The sequence below is a fragment of the Hyperolius riggenbachi genome, chromosome 2 (genome assembly GCF_040937935.1).
Source record: "Hyperolius riggenbachi isolate aHypRig1 chromosome 2, aHypRig1.pri, whole genome shotgun sequence".
In the NCBI taxonomy this organism is placed as follows: Eukaryota; Metazoa; Chordata; class Amphibia; order Anura; family Hyperoliidae; genus Hyperolius; species Hyperolius riggenbachi.
This window is the reverse complement of record NC_090647.1, coordinates 526,226,847-526,239,158: the sequence shown is the minus strand read 5'-3', so window position 1 is coordinate 526,239,158 and position 12,312 is coordinate 526,226,847. Positions and strand designations below refer to the sequence as shown.

The window sequence follows — 12,312 nt, the reverse complement described above, 5'->3', positions numbered from 1 at the left end:
GCGATAATCATAGAATATTCAGCATTTTGGGAGCATTTGTGTTCCAATGTAAAGTATGTAAATTTGTGTTCAAATGTAAAGTATTGAAGAGCTGGCAGATCGCTCCTGAATCATTACACATAGCGTTTGGGTGCGATTTTAAATTACTGCAAACTGTAAAAAAAAAATATAATAATTTGAAAGGACCAATCAGAATTAAAATCGCTAATCGCAAATCGATATCACAATCACTGCCAAAAAGCTTACACTTTTTAAAATTTCTCCCAAAATCGCCTGACAACGCTCATGAAATCGCGTACAAAATGCTACTTAAATCGCTAGCGATTTGTAGTGGGTTCCAGGCCTCAGGCAGAGTAAGATAAAAAGGAACACGGCATAGTTATTGTGTGCTAGACACTGTGCATACACATGTCTAGCTCATCGTGGTACATGTCACCTCGGGTATCCTTTAAAGCAGGGGTCGGGAACCTTTTTGGCTGATAGAGCCATAAACGCGACATACAGTATTTTAAAAGGTAATTCTGTATTAGCCATACAATATGTTTCAAACTGGCACAGTGCGCATGCGCAGCAGAGGGCTCATGTCCCTGTTGCCATGGTGATGTGTACACAGTTGATCCGCCGGGCAGAGGCAGTGTCAGACACATCTTTAGCTTCTCTTGGATTCAGCAACCTCAGCAATTTCCCCGAGAGCCAGACAGGAGAAATACCGACTAACAACTTGTACAATTAGCTAGCTGACTTGGGTATTGATTCACTTTGTAGGACGAGATCGCCGCACTTTGGCCCAATAGGCTGCCTGTCTATTGGGTCAGTCAAAGTGCAGAGATCTCGTCCTTCAAAGTCAGTGGACCTGACAGGGTCCAGGGTGGTACAATTGGAGCAGCTGTTCGTTTTGGGGGGAGTGCGAGTAATTTAGTAGTGAATGCTACAGCAGTAGCGTGCCTGCTTTGAAAATGTTACTTGTGCTGCCACACTAAGCTGTGCTGCTTGAGCAGTGTAGCTTAGTGAATCAACCCCTACTGATTTGTCTGTGAGCCAGATGCAGCCATCAAAAGAGCCACATCTGGCTCCCGAGCCATAGGTTCCCTACCCCTGCTTCAAAGGATACGTCCAAGCTAATTAAAAAAACAAGAATCCACTTAGATGGGGCTTCCTCCAGCTCCTGGCAGCTGTCCTGTGCCCTCGCCGCAGCTCCAGTGGCTCCCGGTCTTCTCCACTGCAGATGCCGACCTCACCAGGTCGGCTTCTGGGTCGACTTCTTTTGCGCTTCACTGCGCAGGTCACGTGGTCGCGCTGACGTCCTCCGGAAAGTACTGCGCAGATGCAGGACTACTGTGCCTGCGTATAACAGTCTCGATGATGTCAGCGCGACCACGTGAGCCGCATGGTGGAGCGCAAAAGAAGCCGACCTGGCGAGGGCGCCATCTGCAGCGGAGGAGACCGGGAGCCACTGGAGCTGCGGCGAGGGCACAGGATGGTTGGATGTATCCTTTAATGCTAGGTACATATCATACAATTTTCTGGCCGATTTACCTGCCAGATCGATTATTTCCAACATGTCCGATTTTACATTTCGATACATTTTTCGATTTTTCCGATCATTTTTTTAAAATTGTTTTTTGACCAATTTTCGTTCAGTTATATGAAAATCCAAAAAATTAAAAAAAAAACAAAAAAACGATTGGGGTATCTATCTAGATTCAGATCAGACATGTTGGGAATAATCGATCTGGCAGGTAAATCTGCCAGAAAATTGTATTGTGTGTCTAGCATAAGATGTCCTTAAAGGGAAGGTTCAGGGACGACGCCGGCACGCTGACGTCATCGGACGTCCTCCGGGCTGTACTGCGCAGGCTCAGTAGTTCATTGTGCGTTCCACGCTGGCGCGCTGACGTCATTGGACGTACAGCGCAGTACAGCCCGGAAGACGTCCGATGACGTCAGCGTGCCGGCGTGGAACGCACAATGGAGCGCAGAAGAAGCCCGACCTGGCCGCCGGCCTGGCCAGGTTGGGTCGGCAACCAGAGACAACCGGGAGCCTGCGGAGCGGCGCAGAGGGCACCTCCTGCCTGCCACGGGCTGGAGGAAGCCCCAGGTAAGTGGATTTGGATTTTTTTTTTATCGTCCCTGAACCTTCCCTTTAACAAGAAGACATTTATCTGTAAACTGCTATTTACAGACCTGCTGCGTAATTGTGGAAACAAATAGTACGTTTAGCATTAAGAACAAAATGTCTTTATGCCAAGGACTTGGTATTCTCATCTTATTAGGCACAGCGAAATCTCTGTATTATACACAGCTAGAATGTACAATGTACGTTAATGTCCCTCTTAAGCCTCCTTGTTCCATTCATGAATATTAAATACCTAGAAATGTGTTTTTATAAAAGTGGAGAGACCAAGTAAATTTGGTCTTTCATTTGTTTTCAGAGGAAGGAGTGGAAACTTGATTTTATTGGCGTGTTCCAACTGGAAAGATCCCAACTCCCCAATAAGGTTCTGTCAAATGCTGGCCAAGATGTAGGACACCGTGGCATGTGCCACCAATCTCTCATTGTTCTCTACAGGAGGAGGCGTGTCTATCTGTTCAGTCCACTTGGAAGGGGTGTTGTAGTGGGAATTGGAGTTATGGATACAATGGGGTGCTAAGAGATGGTGTAACCCCCAACTGAGGGCTTCATTAGGTCAACATGAACATGGTAGTGAGAAGCAAATTGTTTAGTTCAGTAGGAGGTGGTGTGTGTTCGTTGGAAGGGGGGGGGGGGGGGGGGGTCGGCTGAGAGTGGGGGGTGTGGAAGGGAACTTAAATGTGGATTTGGCCTGAAAAGTTCATCAGACAGAAGATGTTGTTAAAATCACAATGTCAGCAAAATATTGTTTGATACAGTATAAATTGCTGCATCGGACATATCCAGTGGCGTAGCTAAGGAGCTATGGGCCCCGGTGCAAGTTTTGCATTGGGGCCCCCAAGCATGCTATCCATAACAATTGATCCAGAACACCAAAACCAATAACGGACAACTACAGTGTCAGAGATGCAAGAAGGGGGAAGAACTTGTTAATGATTATTATCATTCAAATCATCTATAGAAGTTAATTTTATCAGCATAGGACCGATAAAGAGCTAATACTGTGGTTTAGGGTGGGCCCCATGGGGCCCCTCTAGTCCAAGGGCCCCGATGCAGTTGCTACCTCTGCACCCACTATTACTACGCCCCTGGACGTATATAACGCCTGAGTGACTAAACAAAATTCACAACTCAAATGCACCTACTTGCCCTAATATGGTCTGGGAATGCTCCACACTATAGATCATTTCTGGGGAGCAATATTTACTTTGAATGACATCCTGCCAGTACATTTAATAGTCTCCCCCAGAGTAGCTCTATTAGGTCTCCTGGATGGGATCTCCTCCAGGAAGCACCCTGAATCCTCTGTTTATATATCCTCCTGTATTAACTCCTGGAAATGGCCGATCACCAAGGCTCTCACACTTTTCCGTTTCACGTATAAGAGTTAAAACTGCCCATGGCGCTTTGGCAAGATTTGGGCGCCGTGATATAGAAATGCAGATGCTAACACTATTGGCACAGAAGACTGACATGGTTACGTTTCCTCTATCTTGCACTCATATCATCTTGTTGGGTGTGTGTTTTATGTGTTTATGTTGTTCTATGTTTCTTAGAAGAATTGTTACAACAATTAAATAGGCATATACTTTTTGTACATGTATACTCATCATAAATTGTTTCACTACAGTTGTAATACTATGTAGTCCTTCACTTCAAGAAGGAGAAAAAGGTGTGTGTATGGCACATCCCATCAATTGGAAACCTCAAAGAGCAAGAAAGTGTAATCACATAGCAAAACAATCTTTCCAGCGTCCTCAGTTATATGCTTGCTGTTAGATTGCCAAATTCTGCCACTCAGACGTGTGCACGGCTCATCAAAGAAGAAACCCACATCAATATCTGATTCCAAGAAGAAAGCAAAGAGCATGCACCTTCCGTCTAAATAGTGCTGTTTAATGGCAGTGAAGACAACCTGTAAATTCTTGCAGGCATTTCATATCGATACAGTATGGCATAAAGTATGCTTGTCAGACATCTCTTACGTGACCGGCAAAGAAACCTTCGGTGGCTGGTGCTGGAGGTGGGTGCCCGGCTAAGAGTGGGGAGGCGACGCCGCGACGGCCGTTTCGCGTCTATGCGACGCTTGGTCACGCGTTCCACTGTGAACAGCGGAAGCAATCGTCCCGGCCTATAGCGGGAAGAAAATCCCGCCCCTTCCGGTGACGTCACTTCCTAGTGACGATGTGTGGAGCGCAAATGCTTGGTGGCACGCAGTATGGCGGAAGTTATCCGCATATTGAGCCAATGGACGGGGAACCAATTGAAATTTACAAATTTGTAAATAAAACCCACACCATGCTGCCACTGTAGGTGCAAAAATCTACAGATACAGAAAAATTATTTAAAACTGCGTCATATACGTGGCACCACATAGTGTAAAAGGCAGCATCGATGTATGGCACAAAACTGCAAGCCAACAGAGCCCATGCGCTCAGCACACTGTGCAAACTGTGTTTTTAAAGTGACAGTGCAGGTTAAAAACAGTTTGCTGGGAAAAGAGCTACTTGGTCAAACTGCTAGTGGACAAGCAATGGGCTAGCCTAAGGGCATCTGGATAGTTAGGGTCAGGTCTATAGGGAAAGGGGGAGGAGGTAGTTGGATACAATGGGGTATAATTTATTAATACCCAGTCTATACACACTAACAGGGTAAACCCAAGACATATATTATGGCCACTTATTTAGACCTTTGCATATACATTCTAAGCTCCTATATTAGGAATACAATGAAAGGCAGTCAATTGCCCTATAGCAAATAAGTCCAGGGCAATTACATGTACCTCCAAGATAATGACCAACCTGTCTAAGGATCCCTAACCTATAATGAGTCCCTGAGGGCACCCACATCTCACCCATCAGCCCCCGACCAGAAAAATCCAGAATTAAAAGTATATACAGTGCATTTAGATACAAGCATCTAGATACAATTAATAGAAGGAAAAGAAAGGTTCAGAATATTATATATATTACTGTCCATTAAGGATCTAACATACAGGATAACTCAATTCTATCATTGAGGCCTAAAGGACCCATCGCTTCTGTTTTTAAAATAATTGTGGTTTCTCTCCTCAATAGTAGTTTTTCTCTATCCCCACCTCTTCGGGGGTTCTCTTGTTTCTCTATACCCGCAAAGCGAATCACTGAACCATCCCCACCATGGGTTTCCCTCATATGGGTGATGAAGCGGGTACAACCTTTCCCAGATTTAATGGAGGCGATGTGCTCACCTATTCTTGTTTTCATTGGCCGGGTGGTTTGGCCTATATAAAAGAACTCGCAAGGGCATAACATAGCATAAACAACGAAATTCGTTTGACACGTAAAAAATTCCTTCACCCTAAACCTTTCTCTACCTAAACGGATGCATTTACTGGAATTAATATTACCACACAAGTGGCAATGACCACACTTAAAATTCCCCACTGGAAGAGAGGAACTTAACCAATCTTTAGTTTTAGGTGTAACAAACTCGCTACTGGTTAATAAATTACCTAATGTAGGTGTTCTCCTAAACGCTACCCTTGGGGGGGTTCCAGAAATAACATCCAAATCGGAATCATTAGTGATCATAGACCAATTGGCATAAATAGTCTTTCTTATCTGATCTGCCATAGGAGAAAATTCAAACGTAAACGTGGTCCTATTCTTATCCTCCTTTTCCTTACTTTTTGGAGTTAATAACATTTGTCTCTCCTGTCTTCTGGCTCTGTATTTAGATCTCTCCAAAAGCTCCCTGTCATACCCTCTTTGTAAGAATCTTGAGGTTAAATCTTCAGCCTGGGTATCAAAATCCTGCTCATTACTGTTATTTCGCCTTAAACGTAAGTATTGGCCATAAGGTATGGCCTCAATCACATGACCCGGATGAAAGCTATGTGCGTGGACACACATAGCTTTCATCCGGGTCATGTGATTGAGGCCATACCTTATGGCCAATACTTACGTTTAAGGCGAAATAACAGTAATGAGCAGGATTTTGATACCCAGGCTGAAGATTTAACCTCAAGATTCTTACAAAGAGGGTATGACAGGGAGCTTTTGGAGAGATCTAAATACAGAGCCAGAAGACAGGAGAGACAAATGTTATTAACTCCAAAAAGTAAGGAAAAGGAGGATAAGAATAGGACCACGTTTACGTTTGAATTTTCTCCTATGGCAGATCAGATAAGAAAGACTATTTATGCCAATTGGTCTATGATCACTAATGATTCCGATTTGGATGTTATTTCTGGAACCCCCCCCCCAAGGGTAGCGTTTAGGAGAACACCTACATTAGGTAATTTATTAACCAGTAGCGAGTTTGTTACACCTAAAACTAAAGATTGGTTAAGTTCCTCTCTTCCAGTGGGAAATTTTAAGTGTGGTCATTGCCACTTGTGTGGTAATATTAATTCCAGTAAATGCATCCGTTTAGGTAGAGAAAGGTTTAGGGTGAAGGAATTTTTTACGTGTCAAACGAATTTCGTTGTTTATGCTATGTTATGCCCTTGCGAGTTCTTTTATATAGGCCAAACCACCCGGCCAATGAAAACAAGAATAGGTGAGCACATCGCCTCCATTAAATCTGGGAAAGGTTGTACCCGCTTCATCACCCATATGAGGGAAACCCATGGTGGGGATGGTTCAGTGATTCGCTTTGCGGGTATAGAGAAACAAGAGAACCCCCGAAGAGGTGGGGATAGAGAAAAACTACTATTGAGGAGAGAAACCACAATTATTTTAAAAACAGAAGCGATGGGTCCTTTAGGCCTCAATGATAGAATTGAGTTATCCTGTATGTTAGATCCTTAATGGACAGTAATATATATAATATTCTGAACCTTTCTTTTCCTTCTATTAATTGTATCTAGATGCTTGTATCTAAATGCACTGTATATACTTTTAATTCTGGATTTTTCTGGTCGGGGGCTGATGGGTGAGATGTGGGTGCCCTCAGGGACTCATTATAGGTTAGGGATCCTTAGACAGGTTGGTCATTATCTTGGAGGTACATGTAATTGCCCTGGACTTATTTGCTATAGGGCAATTGACTGCCTTTCATTGTATTCCTAATATAGGAGCTTAGAATGTATATGCAAAGGTCTAAATAAGTGGCCATAATATATGTCTTGGGTTTACCCTGTTAGTGTGCATAGACTGGGTATTAATAAATTATACCCCATTGTATCCAACTACCTCCTCCCCCTTTCCCTATAGACCTGACCCTAACTATCCAGATGCCCTTAGGCTAGCCCATTGCTTGTCCACTAGCAGTTTGACCAAGTAGCTCTTTTCCCAGCAAACTGTTTTTAACCTGCACTGTCACTTTAAAAACACAGTTTGCACAGTGTGCTGAGCGCATGGGCTCTGTTGGCTTGCAGTTTTGTGCCATACATCGATGCTGCCTTTTACACTATGTGGTGCCACGTATATGACGCAGTTTTAAATAATTTTTCTGTATCTGTAGATTTTTGCACCTACAGTGGCAGCATGGTGTGGGTTTTATTTACAAATTTGTAAATTTCAATTGGTTCCCCGTCCATTGGCTCAATATGCAGAGAACTTCCGCCATACTGCGTGCCACCAAGCATTTGCGCTCCACACATCGTCACTAGGAAGTGACGTCACCGGAAGGGGCGGGATTTTCTTCCCGCTAAAGGCCGGAACGATTGCTTCCGCTGTTCACAGTGGAACACGTGACCATGCGTCGCATAGACGCGAAACGGCCGTCGCCTCCCCACTCTTAGCCGGGCACCCACCTCCAGCACCAGCCACCGAAGGTTTCTTTGCCGGTCACGTAAGAGATGTCTGACAAGCATACTTTATGCCATACTGTATCGATATGAAATGCCTGCACGAATTTACAGGTTGTCTTCACTGCCATTAAACAGCACTATTTAGACGGAAGGTGCATGCTCTTTGCTTTCTTCTTGGAATCAGATACTATGTAGTCCACCAATGGCATCAAGAAGGCCTTCTTATAGACAATGTGCACACCTTGCATTCAAACCAGATAAAACAAATGACCACATGCATATGCATAACCAGGTTATGCACATGCATGTGTTTTAATTTAGTTAGAGGTAGGACCCCTCCTGCAAAGGATGAACTCATCATGGTGGGAGGGTCAAGTACTTGGTCGTTTGCATGCAAGCTATTATAGAAAACAACATCCTCCAATAATGGTAATTTGTTGCATCTGATTTAAATACAAGGTGTGCACGTTGTCTATAAGTGGGCACTACACACTTATGCAACTAGTCCTCCGGACAGGGTCGGTTTAGGCCCCGATGGGGCACCGGGGCAAAGGTAATCCTGGGGCCCGCATCCCCCTGAAAAGTTACAACCACTGGCCAGATGCCTAGACCCCCGCACCCCTTCCCCCCCTGCGGGCCCGAACCCACACCTCCCTGCTAATTCATCTTAGCTGTCAAATATATCCTCTACCGGGGCCCCAACAAGAGAGCAGCATTTGTACTTTACCAGTCTCAGCTGCTGTGCTGGAGCTGCTTGCCCGTCTTCTTCATTCCACTTCCTGTGTGTAACATGTGTCGGATACAGGAAGTAGAATGAAGACGGGTAAGCGGCTCGAGCACAGCAGCCGAGACAGGTAAAGTACAAATGTTGCTCTCATGCTGGGGCCCCGCTAGAGGATATATTTGTCAGCTTAGATCAATTTGCAGGGAGGTCGGGGTTCTGCCCACGTGGGGGAAGGGGCGGCAGCGTGACCACACATATGTTTAGGCAGGGGAAGGCTGGGGCCCCAGCATGCTCGGGGCCCTGGGGCAATTGCCCCCCTTGCCTTAATTGAAGCGCCGGGCCTGCGTCCGGATGCAGTTTGTTTTAAGAAGCGCTGCCTTTCTCTTTTGTGTATAGTTCTTGTTTAACTGAAGAAACCCACAAAACATAGTTAGGGCTCAGACAACCTATAAGCACTTTTCTGAGCGCTTTTTGGCCTCCATCTGCTTTTGGGAGGGATAAGGCTGGGAACACACAAGGCAGAAACGCTAGCGTTGAGGAAAATGCAGCAGAAAATGCACCTAATGCAAGTCAAGGGGGCCACATGAAAAAATGCATACAATTGCATTCAGCAACGTGCGTTTTTAAAAGCGCTGGTTTTGTAGCATATTTTTCCAAAACGCATCAAAAATGCACATAATGAAAGTCAACAGTGATGTAGAGGTATTGCGTTTTAGTGCGTTTTGTATGGATTTGCATGTGTTTTTATTTGCTTTTTTTTTAAAGTTTGAGTTTAAGTTGATGTATTTACGCTTCCTGTTGACTTCCTAGTGATTTGCATAAAATGCATTAAAAAAACACATGCAAATCGCATATGCGGCTTGTATATGCAAACCACAAACGCATTAAAATGCACGCAAAACGCAAGAAAACCGCATGTCCGGGAACGAAACTCAAATGCACAGAAAATGCATGACAAACGCATATGCAGCAAAAGACGACCTTTACCACACTTCCTAGTGTGTTCTTAGCATAAGGTGGCCACTAATGGTCCAATTTCTAGCGAAAAATCGTTTGAACAATCAGAAATTCTGAAGAAAAACCATTCACTACACCATCAACAAACCAATCTTTGCTTCCTATCTATCACAACCAATCAAGAGAATCCAAATTTTGGTTTGACAAAAATACAGTCGGACGATTTTTTTTTATAATCGTTCATAATCGATTGTGCCCATCAACTGAGATTATTTTCAACCAATCCGATCAGAATTTCTGATCGCTCGAACGATTTTTCGATTTTGCCTAACCTTAACTAACCCCATTGTTAAACCCCTTCCCTCCCCCCCAACAACGCCTAACCCAAACTACCCCCAAACCACCCCCCTGCCTAACCTTAACTGCCCCTCTCTTCCCCCTACTGCAAATCCGCTGAAAAAAAATACTGTTTGCACATTGGCGCCTGCCACTTATCAGGTGCCTTTCGGTGCCTAAATTTCCACCTATGAACGATATTTGCATAGACACCGATAGTGGCGCCCAAACTACTGCAGTGCCCAAATTTCCTGCTTCTGAATATTCTTCCATTGCAGCCCATTCCAGAAATCTTCACAAGGGGGAATTGCTGGCATTGGTTATTTATCAGCAATTGCAAATAGGTTTTCTAGCAAAAAAAAAATGGAGATGCTACGAAGTGAAGGAGTCAGTCATTTCTCCAGACTATAATTCCAAGTGAATGGGCACCCATCAGTTCCCAGCAGCACTAGAGGTGTGAAGCCTTCTCCAGCCTGATGAGTGCTGGGGGTGGTCTCTGGGCTGCTCCTGTGTAATAAGAGTGTGCTGCTGGGGAAGAATGGCAAGTACAGGCAGCAATAGCAGCAGCAGCAGCATCAGCCAGAGGAAACGCTACTTTCCACTCGCACCATGCTGCCTGCCTGCTAGTGCAGACTAATCATCAGCCAAGCCTCCCCTCCTCTCCTAGCCAAACATGGAGATTAGAATGGCTTTTATCATCAGCTTCCCAGCAAAGATTCAATCATCTCTGGCGAGGGCAGCGCTGTAAAGTACTTGCAAGGGGAGTGATGGGAGGTTAATCTGCTGGAGATCACGCCGCATCCTTCACTTTCTTCTGCCTGGAACGCGCTGTGTGGTTAGGGGCGCCTGGAGTCTGGAGCAGAGCAGCTGCTGTGCCGCTCGTCTGTCTGCGGAGGAGAGCGGGGCTCGCCTGCTTTTGGGGGGATAGGGGGCTTTTTCTGAGCGCGGGAGAGATGCAGTGATGGGCTAGGGGGGCACAGGATGAGGTGGAAGGCGGACTGGCAGCCTCTGCTGTGGATGTTCTTCTTCAGCTCCTGATCCGATAAGGCATGGGCATCGCACATCAGTCAGTGCCGAGGATGCATCTCGCCGCCAGCTGTGGACTTTCCCTGCCTCTGATCTGTATTCTCTCTGCCGTCTTCTCTCAGACGTCCCAGCAAGTCCTACGGATCGGTAAGTGCCCCCCATGGACTGCTGTGTGCATCAGCGCTGATACAAGTGCCAGGCTTATATGGGCATAAAGTGCAACTCTATAACTGACTGCTTTCAGTTCTGCCCTGGGATTAATAACAAACGTGGTTTATGTATGTTTTATGAATCTGTAATAAAACACAGTCACCCCATAGTGTTCCTAATTATGGATAGTACACAGACACCCTGCAATAACCCGATCCCAAGCTGGAAATCAGGGCTCTTTACATGCGATCCTGAATTCCGATTTTGATGCGATTTTACATGCGATTCTGATTTTTGATACGATTCAGGGCTAGCTGCGATTCGTTTCAAAAACTGGATCATAGCCGTTTCACTAATCGCAAGTAATCCATGTAAATCATAGTGCTGCTCATTTGCCATTAGCATGTTTCAACTTTTACCTTCACGTAATCGCCGGCCTGCGTGTTTCCGTCACGATTGCATTTCGTTCCCGACGGCAGCACGGCACAATCGCGGGTAGTGGAAGTGGAATAAGAAGCTTGTGTTATTGCAAACGCAGCACGGTTGCGCCTGCAAGTGCTTTCTAGTGGAAAAGGGCCCTTAGAATTCTTTTACACTGCAAATCGCAAATCCGATTGGCGATTCTGATTTGCGATTTTCACTGATAGCTGCACAAGAAGAAAAACGCAGCTTGTAAGACTTTTTTCTAATCACATCCAAAATCTGAATCGCGTGTAGTGTAAAAGAGCCTTTTAAAAGTCGTGCATACTGCGTTTTTTTCCTGCGTTTTTCTTCTTGTGTTGCTAGCATCCAGTGAAAATCGCAAATTGGAATTGCAAATCGGAATTGCGATTTGCAGTGTGAAAGAAATCCTATGTTTCTGGTTCCGTAGCAGATCAGGCATGCTGAACAACACAGATCAAAATGTGTACTATCGTTCCATGTGTATGTACTTTCGATTCATTTTTGATTGATAACCAATTGGATGAATAATTGGAAATCAGATCGGAATTTGAAAAATCCCATTCACATGTACACTAGCTTTCTTCTATATCCGATGGATGTCAGATCTGAATATCGATCTGATCACTCGCTCAACTAGGTCTGAAGTGGAAATTGCATGGTGTGTTGCAGGCTTAACAGAAACTTGCACACAAGTTTGACTTCAGTTTGTGGATTAGTTTGGTGAGTAGAAATGAGTCACAAAGGCTCTTGCAGCTGACTATGCCTGCAGAAAGGTGGAAAATTAGAAACAGTTTCTGGCCACAGTAC

The 12,312-nt window shown here is 44.9% G+C and overlaps 1 protein-coding gene across 6 annotated transcripts in view; it reads left to right on the top strand.

The window, feature by feature from the left end:
- Positions 1 to 10,444: 10,444 nt before the first annotated feature.
- The window catches only part of GRIK1 (glutamate ionotropic receptor kainate type subunit 1), a 599,538-nt gene continuing 597,670 nt past the window's right edge, over positions 10,445 to 12,312 (top strand). For all 6 annotated transcript variants that reach the window (XM_068270607.1, XM_068270605.1, XM_068270609.1 and 3 more), the window contains exon 1: positions 10,445 to 11,058. In XM_068270607.1, coding sequence (XP_068126708.1) covers positions 10,935 to 11,058 — 124 coding nt within the window. In that variant the 5' untranslated portion in view covers positions 10,445 to 10,934. The remainder of the gene's footprint in view (positions 11,059 to 12,312) is intronic.